Here is an 18,980-nt window from a genome sequence, read left to right as displayed (position 1 = left end):
TGTGCTACCTTATGGAAAGAAACATGAAAGGCTCTACGGCAGTTCACTGAATAAATGAGTGGAACTGACTTAGAAATAGGAAGCAAGAGATTTTTGGGGGGCTCCAGATGGGAAATCACAGCAATAATCAGCCCATGGCCAGCTCCATTTCCAGACTGCTTTTTCTTTGCTCACACAGGTAATGGAGGAGTTGGCAGATGCTCTGACCTACTGCCATGAAAAGAAGGTGATTCATAGGGATATTAAGCCGGAGAACCTGCTGCTGGGGTTCAGGGGTGAGGTGAAGATTGCAGACTTTGGCTGGTCTGTGCACACCCCCTCTCTAAGGTAGGTCAGGTGGTGGCACCCTGGGTGCCGGTTAAGAATGATCCAGTTTGACTTATTTCACACGTAAGATCCAGATACAAGCCTAGGTTTGTATTTAAATACTACCTTTTTCAAATGCCTATATTTAATGTGTATTTGTAGACTGAAAGAATGTGGTTCAACCATTTAACAGAGATTAATCTCTGTTAACATATAACTTTACCAATAACTTTCCATGTAAATAAATTAAGAACCATTGCTCCATAATTCCAGGAATTTTACTGTATGAATAAACCATAATTAATTTACTTCGTCCCTCTTGGTGTACCATCAGTTTGTTCCAAATCTTCCTTGTGAAAATATCCTGGATCGTGAGCTAAATAATTGTATGAAGAATTCTAAAATATGGAGGGACTTCCCTGGTGGTCCAGTGGTTAAGACTCTGTGCTTCCACTGCAGGGTGGCACGGGTTTGATCCCTGGTTGGAGAACTAAGATCCTGCATGACGTGCAGCACCTCCAAAAAAAAAAAGTTCTAAAATATGGAGTTGGTGGATCCCAGTACTTGCCTTCTTCAAACCTTGATCTGTATTGAAATTTGGTGTTTCCAAATTCCTGTGCCTGCGAGAGGACTGCCAGGATTTCCTAGGGTCTCCTGTCTCATTGAAAGCTGGGGAAGGAGTTTCCCTTATACTGATCCTCTGCTTAGTGCTCCTTTCTCTGCCCTCTAGGAGAAGGACAATGTGTGGGACACTGGACTACTTGCCCCCAGAAATGATTGAGGGGAGAACATACAATGAGAAGGTGGATCTATGGTGCATTGGAGTGCTCTGCTACGAGCTGCTGGTGGGAAATCCGCCCTTTGAGAGCCCCTCCCATAATGAGACCTACAGACGCATCCTCCAGGTGGGAAGGCCACACTCTGGGCATTCATGTGGGAGCTAGTCAGTGGGGGTTGGTGGGCCTGCGTAGCCCAGGGCACACACAAAGATTGTCTGCTAAGATCCCGAACAGTGCCTTGAATGGACCAAGGAAATTAACCATACTTCTCTTTCTTCTGTGGCCTCATCAGGTAGATGTAAGGTTTCCCCCATCAATGCCTTTGGGGGCTCAGGACTTGATCTCCAAGCTTCTCAGATACCAGCCCTCGGAGCGGTTGCCCTTGGTCCAGATCTTGGAGCACCCATGGGTCCGGGCCCACTCTCGGAGGGTGCTTCCCCCATCTGCTCAAATGGTTTCCTGAGCCCTGTATACCCCTAATCCTTTGTGATTGCTCATGGAGCCCCCTTGGCTCTGGTATCTACTCTGTCTTTTGTTTCTTTTCTTTTAAGATGCATCTTGCTAATTAATAAAAGCTGAATCATTTTGTACCAGGTCTTTATAGTTGCATGAGTTGGTGTGTGATTGAGTAGAATCTTTATTTTATTTATTTATTTATTTATTTTTGGTCGCACCACACAGCATGCGGGATCTTAGTTCCCCGACCAGGGATTGAACCCACGCCCCCTGCAGTGGCAGCACAGAGTCTTACCAGGGAAGTCCCTAGAATCTTTATTTCTGTAGAAACTGTTTCCCATGAGAGCAGCCCAAAATGATGCCCTTCCTGGGCCGCAGGTTTTGTGACTTAACGACTCTTCTTGAAAACAAGTTACTACTTTATGCAAATAACCACCCTGGTGGTGCATAACCTACCACCTATCCCAGTGGCTCCTAGACTCAACTCACTTTCCCCATATTTTCAGGAGTATGTCATTTGTAAAACAGGACACTAATCAATCCAGAGGTCCATTCTCTTTATACTGACATCCAACATGGTGCCATCTTCAAGATAAAATGTTTCACTGCACATCAATGCCATCCAATTCTCAAATGAATTCACTAGCACTTATGCGGTGTTGTCATATTATTGCGTCAGGATAAATCATCCCTGATAATAAATGTATCTTCAACCTCTTCTGAAATCATGTGCTCTGCTTGCAGCAATTTTGGGAGTTTTCTTCCAACATTCCCCTACATCCTCCTGTTGCAGTTTTTTGTGGCAGCTGCTCCCTTCATTTACAATAAGCTTGACTGCACCAGAGTAAACATCCAGACTACTCAGCGAGGAGCTCAAACATGTTTTCTGATCATTTTGGGCATCTTTTTCACCACTGTGTCTCCTGACTAAAAACACTCCATTTAGAGTTTACCCTGTTAATGTTACTTCCACCACCATATCCTATACATTCTCCTCAATGTGAAATGTCCAGCAGATGCAGGACCACATTCCTATATGACCAGAACCACTAAGTAAATACAAGCTATTCAGCCACTCCACTCTAAGATGAACAGCCCTACCATTGCAGATCCATCATTTAAATGCTCCAAGGGAATTCCCTGGCGGGCCAGTGGTTGAAACTCCGCGCTTTCACTGTGTGCAACCAAAAAAAAAAAAAAAAAAAAAAAAATGCTCCAAGACATTGGCTCATAGTTTTTTCACCTGCACCTTCAGTGCTCCTTGGTTCCCCAAAGTTGTGTCCCCTGTGAAGAGGCGGGTCTGTTTCAGGGCTCTGGGTCTCTTAAGTCTTTTTTCTATTTTTCTTTTTGCCGTGCCTTGCAGCTTGTGGGATCTTAATTTCCCCACCAGGGATCGAACCCAGGTCCCGGGCAGTGGAAGCGCGGAGTCCTAATCACTGGACTGCCAGGGAAGTACCCCTGGGCCTCCTAAGTCGTTTACATGGAGGAATAACGGCTCTGGAACGCGCTCCGAGGCCGGTTGTTTGTTAAGAAAAAACTACATTACCCAGAAGGCGGTGCACCGCACGTCTGTAGCAGGCGCTGGACCAATGAAGGCCCAGGGCGGGGGTATTTCCTGCGCAGGGGAGGGACTTCCGACCCCATTGGCTGTAGATGTCATTAGCGCGCGACTGTTCCGTCCACGCCAGCTGTGGGGAGGGGATAGCAGTTCAGTGGCCGCTTCTAGTGCGGCTCTTCGCAAATGAGCAGAAAGGAGGCTAGGGCTCGCCTCCGCGCATTTGAGCGAGCGGTGAGCCTCCGCTCGATCGGCCACCCAGCCCAGGGCAGGAAACGGGTGGTGGTCGGCTGAGCCCGCGGTACCCGCCTCTGTCGCCGCCTCTACGGGCCCCGCTCTCGCCTCAGGGTCCCATGATGGCGTCGGCGTGGATGGACCCGACGCGGGTGAGTGGACCACGTTTCTGGCCTTGCTGCTTCTCTTCTGGTTCGGAGAGGGCTCCTGAGCAGGGTGGAAGTCAAGAGAGGCGCTAGACTTCTCTTTGCAGTTGTGTTTGTGTACGACCAGTGGAGCTGGCTCGTCACTGACTTTATTTCCAGTCTTAGAACATGCGAGACTGAATATGCAAATGGAAAATAGACCGCGTATAAAAATAGAACTTTGACAAACAACCTGACCCGTAATCCAGTCCCTTATCTACAATCAACAACCCAGGAGTCTAGCCCGGCCTAAGACTTGCCAGAAGCCAGATTCCTATCTCTAGAGACAGTCCAGGAAGAGAAACAGTGACTTATGTAACATCGGCCCCAAATGGCCAGGACTTGATTAATAATTGACCCTTTCCCTAATCCTTGTCCCCACTTCCAACTTAAAACCAACCAGAGAAAGCCATCCATATGTGCGCCCTTAAACAATCATAGAGGATGCTGTAGGATTACTTGCCAGAGAGTTTTGATTAATTAAACGTATATCATCTGGTAGTCAATGTTGAAGCCCTAGTTAATTTTAATATCCTTACCTACCTGCCCAAAATGTGCCCAGTAATATGAGTTTATCCAGTACCAGAAATGAGTAATATTGCAGGGTTCCTAGGTATGAACCAGTCAATTTACTAGGAATTTCTAGGTCTTTAATTGAAATATTAACTCAAGAAAGCTGTTAGGATGAAGCTAGAAAGCAGAGAGATGTGAGCACTGAAAGTGCAGGTGAAAAACCATGAGGCGATGTCTTGGAGCATTTAAATGATAGATCTGCATTGGTGGGGCTGTTCATCTGAGAGTGGAGTGGCTGGATTTTTTATATTTACTTAGTGGTTCTGGTCACATAGGGATGTGGTCCTGCATCTGCTGGACATTTCACATTGAGGAGAATGTATAGAATATGGTGGTGGAAGTAACATTAACAAGGAAAACTCTGTATGCAGTGTGTTCAATCAGGAGATACTGGTGAAAACGATGGCTTAAGAGCTAGGGACTTAGTTGCTTTGAGACAACATAAAGCACTCAGCATGGGGACCAGCAGGTAGTAGGACCAGTGAAGCTCAGGTACTGCTGTTGTTAACGTTATTGATATTATCATCACTTACTCAGTCCTCTGACATCCTAGAGTCCTTTCTGTCTGCATCTCACAGTTCCAATGTCATTTCCATTGACTTGTGTCATTTTCCAATGGCTCCTGCATAGTAGGCTCCTCTCTCTTACACTATAGGCGTACCTCGCTGTATTGTACTTCATAGATACTGTGTTTTTACGATTGAAGTTTTGTGGCAACCCTGCGTCCAGCAAGCGTTTCAGCATTCACTTACCTCGTGTCTCTGTGTCACATTTTGTTAGTTCTCACAATAGTTCAGACCCTCCACCCACAAAAAGATTACAGCTCACTGAAGGCTCAAGATGATGGGTAGCATTTTTTAGCAATAAAGTACTTAAAAAAATTTTTTTTTCCTTCTTGCTTTTCAGTTTATTCCTTTTTTAAAATTTTATTTTTATTGGAGTATAGTTGCTTTACAATATTGTGTTAGTTTATACTGTACAGCAAAGTGATTCAGCTATACGTATACATATATCCCCTCTTTTTTGGATTTCCTTCTCATTTAGGTCACCACAGAGCATTGAGTAGAGTTCCCTGTGCTATACAGTAGGTGGCAATAAAGTACTTTTTTTTTTAATTTTTAATTTTTTGGCTCCGTTGGGTGTTCATTGCTGCGCACGGGCTTTCTTTAGTTGTGGCAAGCGGGGGCTACTCTTTGTTGCAGTGCGCGGGCTCCTCACTGCGGTGGCTTCTCTTGTTGTGGAGCATGGGCTCTAGGCCTGCGGGCTTCAGTAGTTGTGGCTCTCAGGCTCTAGAGTGCAGACTCAGTAGTTGTGGCACATGGGCTTGGTTGCTCCGCGGCATGTGGGATCTTCCCAGACCAGGGATCAAACCTGTGTGCCCTGCTTTGGCAGGTGGATTGTTAACCACTGCGCCACCAGGGAAGTCCCTAAAGTAATTTTTAATTAAGGTGTCTACATTATTTTTTTAGACATAACGCTATCGTACACTTAATAGACTGCAGTATAGTGTAAATATAACTTTTATGTGCTCCTGGAAACCAAAAAAATCATGTGACTGGCTTTATTGGAGTGGTCTGGAACCAAACCCCCAATATCTCCAAAGTATAGCTGTATTGTATTATGTCCGAAGCATTGTCCACTCCCCTTCAGCCCAGTGCAGAGGAAGTACCCAGTGATTAGGGCCTTGATCTTGCTGCACCTTTACCAGCAGCGATGCAGAGACGGGCTCTGATCCCATCCAACCATCCCAAGGCTAATGCTACTATCTCTGTTTGACATTCCAGGTGTCTGTGACCTTCGATGATGTGGCTGTGACTTTTACCCAGGAGGAGTGGGGGCAGCTGGACCTGGATCAGAGGACCCTGTACCAGGAGGTGATGCTGGAAAACTGTGGGCTTCTGGTGTCTCTGGGTAAGGCCTTGCCACTTTGCCGTGCAGAGGACCTGCCACCTCCTTTATCCCAAACTCTGGCTCTGTCTTGGCTGGTCAAGACGGCCTCAGGAGCCCTTCCTCCCTTTTCCTCACAACTTAAGTCATTTTTGAGATTCATCTCTTCCTGCCTGCTATCCCTGTGTCTCTTTGAATAAAGTTCCTTTTTGGCTCCTAGAAAATGATGGAAGGAAACAGGGGTGTTCTGCAGAGCCCAAAGGCAGAATTTCTTGTTGGGCCATATGATGGACTGATGTAGGAACTGGGAACCACCAGGATTATGCCCTGACTTCTGGATCTCCTGTCCTGGTTTTCCCTCTGGCTTTGTTCACGTCTCTGTCTTTTCAAAATGGCTTTTGTGCCTCAGCAAGTTTGTGACAGGAGTGGCTACCCCAGTCCCTGCTCTCTGGGGCCCCAAGATACCTTGTTTCTACTTTTTTGCATACTTATATTGTTTCTCTTTTTTTCTTTCTCTGCTGCTGGGCTCCAGGGATGGAGGCAGTGCAGGAGTGGCCACCTGAGCCCATACTTCCCTGAGCCTCTACCCCAGTGCCCAGCACAGACTGGCCTCTGTCTGAGGTTCTTGTTTCACATTCCAGACAGGGAGCTGACTGGGTGGGACTGGTTGGCTCACGTATCCCCTGCAACCCAGTCCACAGGGCTGTGAGTGATGGGATGGTCTCCAGGAAGAGGGTGAGGCAGGTGGGGCCTCGGGAGGTTTTTGCCTTCAGTGCCAACAGGTATTGTTCTAAACCACAGGATCTCGGTTATGGGGCTTTTCTGTTCTCCTGTGCCTTCATGATTGTCTCTTGTTCCCTGAGTCCTGGCCAAGATCCAAGAGAGAGAAGCTGAGACAGTTGTGCTTCTCAATACTTGGTTTTGTCCCCAGGAGACATTTGGAAGTCTGCAGCCACATTTGACTGTCACACCTGGGGTGTGGGTGGTCCCGGCATCTAGCAGGTTAGAGTCCAGAGATGCTGCTTAGTACCTGAGGATGGACAAGACAGCCCCATTCAACAAAGGTTGATCCAGCCCACAAGGGCAAGAGAGCCAAGGTGGAGAAACAGCAGCCTGAGGATAATCACTTAGACCTCTCAGTTTGAGGGAAAGGAGAGCTGTAAATCCAGGGCATAGGGTAAGACATGCCTGTTTTTAGAAAATTGGGATTGTATTCTGTGTTAATGAGAAGAGGTTACACAAAATTAGGAAACGTTTGACATATTTAGATATTTTATAACAAAATTTTAAAAATAAGAAGGCCCACTATCTGGCCCTGCTGACCCTTCACTGTCCTCCCCATGCTTTCCCTGAGCTCAGTCTGCTCTGATCACGCTGGTGTCTTGCTATTTCCTGTGCACATACTTAACGTACTTGCCTCGGGCCTCTGCAGTTGCTGTTCTCTATGCCTGGTGGGTGTGGGTGTGCTTGGGCTTTTCACATGGCTACCCCTTCTCAGCACAGTCACCACCTCCTCACCAGCTGTTTCCTGATCACGAAATCTCTTGGAGGCCCCTCCCCTGTCACAGTCGCTTTTTCCCGTCACCCTATTTATATCCTTGTAAGCCAGTGGTTCTCATTCAAGGATGATGTTGTCCCCCAGAGGACACATGACAATGTCTGGAGACATTTGGGTTGTCCCAACTGGGATGTAGATGCTACAGGCATCTATTGAGTAGAGACCTGGAACGCTTCTACACATCTTTATGCTGCACAGGACATACGTACTCCCTCCCCTTCTCCTCAACAAAGAATTGCCTGGATCTAAATGTCAGTTGAACAGAGGCTGAGAAACCCTGTTTCTGAAGGCTCACGGACACTTCACCAGGGACACTGAGAGACACCCCGAGGAAGCCATTCCTTTATTCTGTGTCCTCCCTGATTATGTAGTGAAAATCCGGGTTCAGTACTGAACACCTCCCCCCACCCCCACTATTGCTAATTTCCCATTTTCAGAGGGAGCCCCGTCCCTGAGCAGCAGCATGAGCTCGCTGGCACTTAACCTCACCCTTTGGAGTTTTTTGTTGTTGTTGTTTTTTTGTTTGTTTTTTTTGGTACGCGGGCCTCTCACTGTTGTGGCCTCTCCCGTTGCGGAGCACAGGCTCCGGACGCGCAGGCTCAGCGGCCATGGCTCACGGGCCCAGCCGCTCCGCGGCATGTGGGATCTTCCCGGACCGGGGCACGAACCCGTGTCCCCTGCGTCGGCAGGTGGACTCTCAACCACTGCGCCACCAGGGAAGCCCCATCCTTTGGATTTTATTGCTGCCTTTTCAGGTTGACCTGCCATCGACTCAAGTGACTCTGGGTTTCTGTTTCCCGTTTATCAGAGCTAAACAGGATTCCCTTTTTGTTTTTATTGTTGTTGTTTTTGCGGTACGCGGGCCTCTCATTGTTGTGGCCTCTCCCATTGCGGAGCACAGGCTCCGGACGCGCAGGCTCAGCGGCCATGGCTCACGGGCCCAGCTGCTCCGCGGCATGTGGGATCTTCCCGGGCTGGGGCACGAACCCGTGACCCCTGCATCGGCAGGTGGACTCTCAACCACTGCGCCACCAGGGAAGCCCAGGATTCCCTTTTGTTTTGTTTTGTTTTTACAATGAGGATTCCCTTTTTGAACGAATGTAAGAAAAATAAAAAGTGGGTCACTTTTAAGAAAAATATTAATGTTAATGCTAGTCACAGCTCACTCTGGTCATTGGAGGACTGACTGCATATCAGGCCTGTTCCAGGCACGCATTTGATTCTCATGCTCTCCTGGTCCTTAGCAAAGTCAGGAAAACTCAGCTACTGCACTGAGTCTCATACAGCTGAACTTACCCAGTAAAGAACATACACTTTCATTGATGAAGCTTCCTCTGTGGGTTTATTTTAAGCAACAATCCTTTTATGAAATACTGATGAAAGTAGATGTTATTTGATGTTTCTATAAATGTCCAACGTGACCATACACCACTGTGTAGGATTCTCAGTTTTATTATTTTCTAGTAGTTCATGAAACGCTGAAATCTAGGGTCACTGAGTCTGCCCCACCCACCCCGGCCCCTGTTCCCAACGGGTGAATCTTCGTGCTCACATCCCTGCCTCATAACTGCCCTGCACTCGGTCTCAGGATGCTGGCCCCACTCAGGGGTGTTTGCTGTTTCCTCCTTAGTGTAGTGCTGGGGAGCCCAGGCTCCAGAGCCAGACTCTTATGTTCAGTCCCCACTCTGCTCCTTAAAACCTTGTGGTCCTGGGCAAATTACTGAAGCTGTCTGTGCCTTGGGGTGCTCGTTGGTAAAATGGGGTAAGATGGTATCTACTTGCCGGGGCCGTAGCAAGGGTACATGGCTAACTTATGGGAAGGGGTCAGAACTGTGCCTCGTGTGACCAGGTTACGTGCAGGTTAGCAGTTGAGAAGCTTGCTGCCGTCACTACCGTTGTTACTCCTCAGGAGTCTCATTATCCCCATGCCTGGATCCAGCACCTTCTGGAACAGTGTTGTGTAGCCTTGTGGTAAAACAGCACACAGAGCAGAGATGGCTAGACCTGGGCTCCATATTGGCTCAGCCATTCACCAATTCTGGCCTCTTTGGCAAATCACATTATCTGCCTGAGCATGGTTTCTGTATGGTTTTTATCTATAAAATAGGGCTACTCACAGACATAGAACACAAACTTATGGTAAGCAAAGTTGGGGGGTGGGGTGTGAGGGATAAATTAGGAGTTTGGGATCAACAGATACACACTACCATATATAAAATAGATAAACAACAAGGTTCTACCGTATAGCACAAGGAACTATATATATTCAATATGTTATAATAACCTATAATGGAAAAGAATCTGAAAAAGAATATATATGTATATGTGTGTGTGTGTATATAAATACACTGAATCACTTTGCTGTACACCTGAAACTAATCTGATGTTGTAAATGAACTATAATTTTTTAAAAAATGGTGCTGATCACAATATGTACTTGCTGGGAATGCTGTGAGGAAACCCTAGGATAGAATCCTCTGTGGCATTTAAGTTGCTTGAACACAGTCCTTTTACTACGATTATACACTATATGTTAGTTTTTGACTTAGGAATAAAAACTCCATGGCAGTGTGGCATGTCTTTGGTTTCCAGTTCACAGTACAGCATTTTGTATATGCATGGGAGCAGCTTCATTCTGAGGTCTTGTCCACACCCTGAAGTCCCACACTAGATCGAGAGGTTTTCTTTGTTTTCACAGAAATCCTAGTGTCTTCTTCCTTTCTCCATGAACAGGGTGTCCTGTTCCCAGATCTGAGCTGATCTACCAACTGGAGCAGGGGCAGGAGTTGTGGACAGTGAAGAAAGACCTCTCCCGAAGCACCTGTCCAGGTAGGAGCCAAGGTTTGGGCAGCTGGGAGACCCTGCAGGGGAAGGTCGCTGGCCCTGGTTCCTTGGGGAAGTGTCTTGTTCGGGCCTCTGTGGTGGTCTGGAGGCCACGGAGCCCTTTGACCCCAGGTCCCTCTGTCCTCCTGGAGGATAGAGGTGCATGAGCTGAGATGTGTCTTGGGCTCCAGCTGCCTGGGCTTCAAGCCTGGGTGCCGACCGATCACCAGCTCTGTGGCCCTAGTGAACTTTGGGATCTCCTTGTGTCTTTGTATATATAAGTTTGACTAAGTTAAATCTTAGCTGCCATCAGACTCCAGCATCTTGGTGCTCAGCATATGGAAGCACTTGTTCTTTTTTTGTATTTCTTTCTTTCTTTTGCCATGCCTCGTAGCATGCAGGATCTTAGTTCCCCGACCAGGGGTCGAACCCGTGACCCCTGCAGTGGAAGCTCAGAGTCTTAACCACTGGACCACCAGGGATGTCCCTGGAAGCACTTTTTCTGAGGCGCACCCGGTCCGTGTGACTGTGCATCACACAGCTGTTCAGCAACCCGGGTCCACTCTGCCGTCAGCATGTGGCTTGAAGGTTGTCCTTACCTCCTGCAGCAGGCAGAGGAGAGTGAGAGGGCAAGGAAGACTCGCACAAACACCAGCCCCCCGCTTCCACTGATAGGCACTAGGCACTTGGCCACACTCGGGGGATGGGGCTGGGAGATGGGGCTGAGCCATGTGTCCAAGTGGAGGAGCAGATGGTTTGGCGAGTGTGGTCTGCTGCGCTCAGTCTGTTCCTGATAGTTGCTCCGTCCCCGGGTTGTTGGGGACGTGGTCATATAACGCGTTAAAGCATAAAACCGCTTAGCACAAGCGTCTGCGCCGCAGTCAGTGGCTCGTGGGAAGTAAGCCGTTGGTGTCATTCATGTCCCTGTATTGTAATGAGTAATGCATCTCACGTTTCCCTCTGACCTCTGAGGAAAAGGGCCTTCCTTCCTCTCCCAGCTCCTCTCCAGCTCTCTTCTGCCTCCCCTTTCCCACCCTGTCCAGATACTCAAGAAGCCTTCCCTTGTTGCATGTCTCCCTACTCCTCCTGTTTGGTAAAATCTGACGGTGACATTTGTCCTGCTGTGCCCCACATCTGGGCTGCTGAGGGCACTGGGGCCGCCGTGTGTGGTGATGGGGCCCCTGCAGAGTCGTGCTCTGTCCCTCCTAGCCCCTCGGGCGGCCCCACCAGCGTGCGAGTGTCTGTGTGCAGCCTGTCGACAGCCCCTCAGAGAGGCAGTTCCGAGCCTCTGCCCTCTGCTCTCTGCCCTTCTCCACCTGAATATCTCAGAGGCACCCAGTCAACATGCCTGGCAAGGAAGCCGTTACGATGCTCACTCCTTCCTCTCCCAAGTTAGAGCGCACGGTCCTGCCGTCTAGGCAGGTTGGAGACTGGATACAGCCCCAGAGACTGTATCCTCACCCCTCCACCTCTATCGGCCCCTATATCCGGCTACCTCCCACATCCCGTCCATTTTACATCATGTACATCTCCTGAATCTGTCACTTCTACCACCTCCCATCAGATCTGTCCCCACATTCTGAGTCCAAGCTCTCATCATCTTTTCCTTGCGGGATGCTAGTAGTTCCTCTAACTGGTCTCTACATCTGCTTTATGCCTCTGGTCAGCTCTCTGTCCTACATGAGCTACCCCAGGTATAGCCACAGATGCCTCAGCATGTGACCACTAATGTGTCAGCAAGTTTTCATGTTGAAAGTAAAGTCTGCCTCATATTGCTTGATCTTCAGCCCTTCCACACTCATTTGGACTCTCTTACCTGTAGCTTCTCTTTTCACCTAGTTGAAGAGGTCTTGCCCCTGGGCATGGCCAGTTCCGACATCAGAATCTGGAAAATAGCTTTTCATGAAAGTGCCTTCATCACTTATATTCTGCTTGTTTTATAACTTTATCCTTTTCTCTGCTCAAAGTAAAAATATGCTGAAGTTCCTTACAGTGAAGAAAATAAATTAAAAGTATTCCTGTCTCACACTGTATTCATCCATTGTCTGTAGCATTTAATTGTTCACATTTTTTCACTCTCACAGTGCTGCCAAGAACATTTGTATATATTGGTCATCTTGCTCCTGTTTAGGCTGTCTTTTAATGTTTCTTAGAGTAAAATTGTTGGATTATAGGCTGTGCAAATTCTCAAGTTTACAAGATAATTCCTGTTATGTTCTAAAGGGGCTAAACCAATTACACTTCCACCAGGAAAGAATGGAGGTTTCTTCAACCCATACCTTGACCAATACCTGGTATTATAAGGCTCCTCAATTTTTGACAATCAAGTGAATACAGAATTGTATCCCACATGGTTTTGATTTGCTTTTCCTTCGTTCATAAGGAATTTTAGCACCTTATCGTATGATTGTGAGTCAATCTATGAATTAAGTTTTCTTCTTTGAAATGTCATTTCATGATAAACATCTATTTTATTCTATTGACTTGTTTGCATTTTCTTGTGTTTTAACAAATTTATTTATTTATTTATTTTTGGCTGCATTGGGTCTTTGTTGCTGCGTGCAGGCTTTCTCTAGTTGCGGCAAGCGGGGGCTACTCTTTATTGTGGTGTGTGGCCTTCTGATTGCGGTGGCTTCTCTTGTTGTGGAGCACAAGTTCTAGGTGTGCGGGCTTCAGTAGTTGAGGCACGCAGGCTCAGTAGTTATGGCTTGTGGCCTCTAGAGTACAGCCTCAATAGTTGTGGCACACAGGCTTAGTGGCTACGTGGCATGTGGGATCTTCCCAGACCAGGGCTCGAACCCGTGTCCCCTGCGTTGGCAGGCAGACTGTGCCACCAGGGAAGCCCTGCATTTTCTTTCTGATTTGTAGGGATTCTTTGTGCATTACTCATGTTATCTTTTTTTGTGGGTATGGTAAAATGCAGATAGTGTAAAATATATCATCTTAGCCATTTTTAAGTATACATTGAGTGGTATTAAATAGAGTCATAATGTCGTGCAGGTATCACCACCAGCCTTCTCCATAACTCTTCATCATTTGAAACTCTGTGCCCATTATACAGTAATCCCCCTATGTCCCTACCATGCCCTGCCCCTGGCAACCACAATCTTTCTGTGTCCGTGATTTTTGACTACTCTATGTACCTCATGTAAATGGAGTCACACACTATTTTGTGTGTGTGACTGGCTTATTTCACTCAACATAACGTCCTCAAGGTTTATCCATGTTGTAGCATGTGTTAAAATGTCATTCCCTTTTAAGGCTCAGTAATATTCTTGTGTGTGTGTGTCTCAGTCTCACATTTTACTTATCCATTCATCCCTTGGTGGAAACTTGGGTTGCTTCTATGTTTTAGCTATTGTGAATGATGCTGCTGTGAACATGGGTGTACAAATGTCTTTGAGACCCTGATTTCAATTCTTTTGAATTGAAAGAATTCATATAACAAGAAATGGAATTACTGAATCATGTAGTATCAATATTTCCATTTTTAATTTTCTGAGGAACTGCCATACTGTTTTCCACAGTCTGTGCCAATTTGCATTCCTACCAAGAGTGCACAAGAGTTTCAGTTTCTCCACATCTTCACCAACATTTGTTATTCTATTTTTTCCAATAATAGCTGTCCTAATGGTTGTGAGATGGTATCTCATTATAGTTTTGATTTTCATTTCCCTAATGATTAGTGATGTTGAACATCTTTTCTTGTGCTTGTTAGCCATTTGTATATCTTTGAAGAAATGTCTATTCAAGTCCTTTGCCCATTTTTGTATCAGGCTGTTTTTTTGTTTTGTTAAGTTTGAGTTTTCTGTATATTCTGATTATTAATCCCTTTTCAGATATATGATTTGCAAATATTTTGTCACATTCTTTGGATTATCTTTTTACTCCGTTGGTAGTGTCTTGATCACAAATTTTCCTAATTTTCATGAACTACAATTTTTCTATTTTTTCTTGTGTTGCCTGTGCCTTTGGTGTCATATCTGAGAAATGTTTGCCAAATCCAGTGCCATGCCACATTTGCCCTATGTTTTCTTCTCTCCATTTTTTTTTAAAATAAATTTATTTATTTTATTTTTGGCTGCGTTGGGTCTTTGTTGCTGTTCATGGGCTTTTCTCTAGTTGCGGTGAGCGGGGGCTACTCCTCGTTGCGGAGCACGGGCTCTAGGCATGCCGGCTCAGTAGTTGTGTCTCACGGGCTCTAGAGCGCAGGCTCAGCAGTTGTGGCGCATGGGGGCCCAGCCGCTCTGTGGCATGTTGGATCCTCCCGGACCAGGGCTCGAACCCATGTCCCCTGCACTGGCAGGCGGACTCCCAACCACTGCACCACCAGGGAAGTCCCTTCTCTCCATTTTGAGTTAATTTTTGTATATGATGTTAGATAAGGGTCCAATTTCATTCTTTTGCATGTAGGTATTCAGTTTTCCCGGCACCATTTGTTGTAAACACTGTCTTTTCCCCCGTTTAATGGTTTTGGCACCCTTGTCAAAAATCATTTCATGATATATGTGAGGGTTTATTTCTGGGCTGTCGATTCTATTCCCTTGGTCTATTTGATTTTATGCTAGTAGCACACTGTATTTGATCATTGTAGTTTTGTAGTAAGTTTTGAAATCGGGAATTTTCTGTTCTTCAACTTTGTTCTTCTTTTTCAAGAGTGTTTTGGCTATTCACGGTCTCTTCAGATGCACTATAGATTTTAGGGGGGATTTTTTTTTATTTCTGCAAAAAATTTTGCTGGAGGACTTCCCTGGCAGTCCAGTGGTTAAGTCTCTGGGCTTCCAATGCAGGGGGCGCAGGTTTGATCCCCGGTCATCGGGGAACTAAGATCCCCTGTGCCATGCGGTGCAGCCAAAAGATTAAAAAAAAAATGTTGCTGGGATTTTGATAGGGATTGCATTGAATCTGTAGATCACTTTGGGTAGTATTGATACCTTAACAATATTAGGTTTCCAAATTGGGAACATGGTATGTGTTTCTGTTTATTTACATCATCTTTAACTCTTTTAGCAATGTTTTGTAGTTTTCATTGTGCAAGTGTTTCACTTCGTTGATTAATTCCTAAGTATTCTTTCTCATGCTATTGTAAATAGAACTGTTTTGTAATTTCATTTTCAGATTGTTCATTATTCATGTATATAAATGCAACTGATTTTTGTGTGTTGACTTTGTATCCTGCTACTTTGCTGAACTCATTTATTCAGCAGTTATTTTGTGACGTTTTTGTGGTTTTTACGTTTTTTACATGTAATAAACTACCATCTGCAAGCAAAGATAATTTTACCTCTTCCTTTCCAGTTTGGATGCTTTTGATTTCTCTTTCTTGCCAATTGCTCTGTCTAGAACTTCCAGTATTATGTTGAATGGAAGTGGTGAAAATAGATGTCCTCGTTTCAGATCTTAGAGGAAAAGCTTTCAGACTTTCATCATTGATTTTTTTTTTATCATGAATTTTGTCAAAGACTTTTACTGCATCATTTGAGATTATCATGTGGACTTTTTCCTTCATTCTGTTAATGTGATGTGTTAACGCTGATCAATTTTCATATGTTGAACTGTCCTTACGTTACAGGAATAAACTGTATTTGGTCATGGTGTATATTCCTTTCGATATGTTGCTGAATTCGTTTTGCTAATATTTTGTTCAAGATTTTTGCATCAGTGTTCATAAAGGATATTGCCCTGTAGTTTTCTTGTAGTGTACTTGGCTTTGCTATTAGGGTAATGCTTGTCTCAGAATGAGTTTAAAAGTGTTTTGTCCACTTTAGTTTTCTGGAAGAGTTTGAGGATTGGTCTTAGTTCTTCTTAAAAAATGTTTGGTTAGAACTCACCAGTGAAGCCATCAAGTCCAAGATTTTTCTTTGTTGGGAGAATTTGATTATTAATTCAATCCCTTTTTAGTTATAGGTCTATTCAGATTTTCGATTTCTCCATGATCTGGTCTTCACAGGTTTTGTGTTTCTAGGAATATGTTCATTTCATCTAGGTTTTCCAATTTGTTGGTGTATAGTTCTTCACAGTATTCTCTTATACTCTGTTTTGATTTCTATAGAATCAAAAGTAATATCCCCACTTTCATCTCGGATTTTAGTATTTTGAATCTTTTTTTTTTCTTGGTTCATCTAGCTAAACGTTTGTCAATTTTGTTGATCTTTTCAAATAACTAACTTTTTGTTTCACTGATTTTTCTCTATTTTTTTATTCTCTGCACTATTTACCTTTTTAAAAATATTTGTTTGTTTATTTAACTGGCCACAGAATGCAGGATCTTAGTTCCCCGACCAGGGATCAAACCCGTGCCCCCTGCATTGGGGGCGCAGAGTCTTAACCACTGGACTGCCAGGGAAGTCCCCTGTATTATTTATCTTTAATCTTTCATATTCCCTACTGCTAGGTATGGGTTTAGTTTGCTTTTCTTTTCCTACTTAATTATGTTGTTAGGTTGTTGATTTGAGGTCTTTTTTTTTTTACTGGAAGCATCTATAGCTACAACTCTCCCTCTTAACACTGCTTTCTCTGCATCCTGTAAGTTTTGGTATGTTAAGTTTTTGTTTTCATTAGACACAAATCATACTTTGTATGATATCTTTTTTTTTTTTTTTTGTGATACGCGGGCCTCTCACTGTTGTGGCCTCTCCCGCTGCAGAGCACAGGCTCCAGACGCACAGGCCCAGTGGTCATGGCCCACGGTCCCAGCCGCTCTGTGGCATGTGGGATCGTCCCGGACCGGGACACGAACCCGTGTCCCCTGCATCGGCAGGTGGACTCTCAACCACTGCGCCACCAGGGAAGCCCTGTATGATATCTTTTTAAATCTGTTGAGACTTAATTTGTGGCCTAACCTATGGTCTGCCCTGGAAAATGTCCCATGTACACTTGAGAAGAATGTGTATGCTATTGTTGTTGGGTAAAATGTTCTGTATGTATCTGTTAGATCTAGTTGGTTTTTCATGTTATTTAAGTCCTCTATTTCTTTACTTATCTTTTGTCTGGTTGTTCTCTCCATTATTGAGAATGGGACGTTGAAGTTTCCATCTGTTGTTGTAGTGCTCTTTCTCCCTTCCATTCTGTCATTCTTTGTTTCATGTATTTTGATCTTCTGTCATTATGTAAATGTTTACAATTGTAATATCTTCTTGCTGTATTATACCTTTTATTTATATAATGTCCTTCATTGTCACTTGTAATCTTTTTTGATTTAAAGCCTATCTTGTCTGATTTTAATATAGAAATCTCTGCTCTCTTTTGGTTAGTATTTGCATGGAATATCTTTTTCCATCCTCTGACTTTCAATCTGTTTGTGTCTTTGGATCTAAAGTGAGTCTCTTTTGGAAAGCATATAGTTGGATCATGTGGGTTTTTGTAAGAAATTAATATTTATTTATTTTTGGCTACGTGGGGTCTTAGTTGTGGCACATGGGATCTTTTGCTGCAGCACGTGGGCTCTTTGTTGCAATGTGTGGGCTTCTCTCTAGTTGTGGTACGTGAGTTCCAGAGCTCATGGGCTCAGTAGTTGTAGCACATGGGCTCTGTAGTAGAGTGCGTGGGCTGTGTAGTTGCGACATGTGGGCTCTCTAGTTCTGGCGTGCAGGCTCAGTAGTTGCGGTGCCAGGGCTTAGTTGCCCCAAGGCATGTGGGATCTTAGTTCCTTAGACCAAGGATCGAACCCGTGTCGCCTACATTGGAAGGCAGATTCTTAACCACTGGATCACCAAGGAAGTCTCTGGATCATGTGTTTTTATCAATTCTGATAATCTCTGTCTTTTAATTGAAGAGTTTAATCCATTTACATTTAAAGTAATTGCTGATATGGAGAGACTTCTGTCATTTTGATATTTGATTTCTATATGCATTATAGCTTTTTTCTTTCTCATTTCCTGTGTTATAGTCTTGTGTTTAGTTGATATTTTGTAGTGAAACATTTATATTCCTTTTTGGAATTACTTTAAATTCTATAGCTATTTGTGGTTACCATGGGAATGACTTCTAACATATTAAAGTTTTAACACTAATTTGATTTTATACCAGCTTAACTTCAGTAACAAACAAAAATCCTTTACAGCTCTGTCATCTCTTCTTTCAGTTGTTCATGTCACAAAGTTACATCTTTATATATTGTATGCCTAGAAACTTAAACTACTAATTCTTTTGAATGCATTAGTCTCTTAAATTATGTAGGAAACTACACATGGAGTTATAAACTAAAGTTACAAAAATAGTAGCCTTTAGATTAACAATTTTAAAAAGTCTTCTAAACCATGTAAAAACAAAAAGTGGAGTTACACGGGACTTCCCTGGTGGCACAGTGGTTAAGAATCCACCTGCCAATGCAGGGGACAAGGGTTTGAGCCCTGATCCGGGAGGATCCCACATGCTGTGGAGCCATTAAGCCCATGTGCCACAGCTACTGAGCCCGCGTGCCACAACTACTGAAGCCTGCGTGCCTAGAGCCCCTGCTCCACAACAAGAGGAGCCACTAAAATGAGAAGCCCATGCACCGCAACAAAGAGTAGCCCCCCCCGCCACTAGAGAAAGCCCGTGTGCAGCAACAAAGACCCAACACAGCCATAAATAAATAAATAAATACACACACACACACACACACACACACACACATATATATA

The 18,980-nt window shown here is 44.7% G+C and overlaps 2 protein-coding genes across 8 annotated transcripts in view; both read left to right on the top strand.

Moving 5' to 3' along the window:
* The window catches only part of AURKC (aurora kinase C), a 476,131-nt gene extending 474,451 nt beyond the window's left edge, over positions 1-1,680 (top strand). For 6 of the 7 annotated variants that reach the window (XM_067720594.1, XM_067720592.1, XM_067720593.1 and 3 more), the window contains exons 5-7: positions 179-327; positions 1,037-1,211; positions 1,378-1,680. In XM_067720594.1, coding sequence (XP_067576695.1) covers positions 179-327; positions 1,037-1,211; positions 1,378-1,548 — 495 coding nt within the window. In that variant the 3' untranslated portion in view covers positions 1,549-1,680. The remainder of the gene's footprint in view (positions 1-178; positions 328-1,036; positions 1,212-1,377) is intronic. The other variant, XR_010939275.1, reaches the window with a different exon arrangement.
* Positions 1,681-3,217: 1,537 nt separating this feature from the next.
* LOC137215443 (zinc finger protein 850-like) overlaps positions 3,218-18,980 on the top strand; it is a 46,871-nt gene continuing 31,108 nt past the window's right edge. The window contains exons 1-3 of the mRNA XM_067720687.1: positions 3,218-3,482; positions 5,873-5,999; positions 10,267-10,362. Of these exons, the coding sequence (XP_067576788.1) occupies positions 3,450-3,482; positions 5,873-5,999; positions 10,267-10,362 (256 nt within the window). The 5' untranslated portion in view covers positions 3,218-3,449. The remainder of the gene's footprint in view (positions 3,483-5,872; positions 6,000-10,266; positions 10,363-18,980) is intronic.

The sequence above is a fragment of the Pseudorca crassidens genome, chromosome 20 (genome assembly GCF_039906515.1).
Source record: "Pseudorca crassidens isolate mPseCra1 chromosome 20, mPseCra1.hap1, whole genome shotgun sequence".
Lineage (NCBI taxonomy): Eukaryota > Metazoa > Chordata > Mammalia > Artiodactyla > Delphinidae > Pseudorca > Pseudorca crassidens.
The sequence above is the reverse complement of the archived record's forward strand: the minus strand, read 5'-3'. Positions and strand labels throughout refer to the sequence as shown.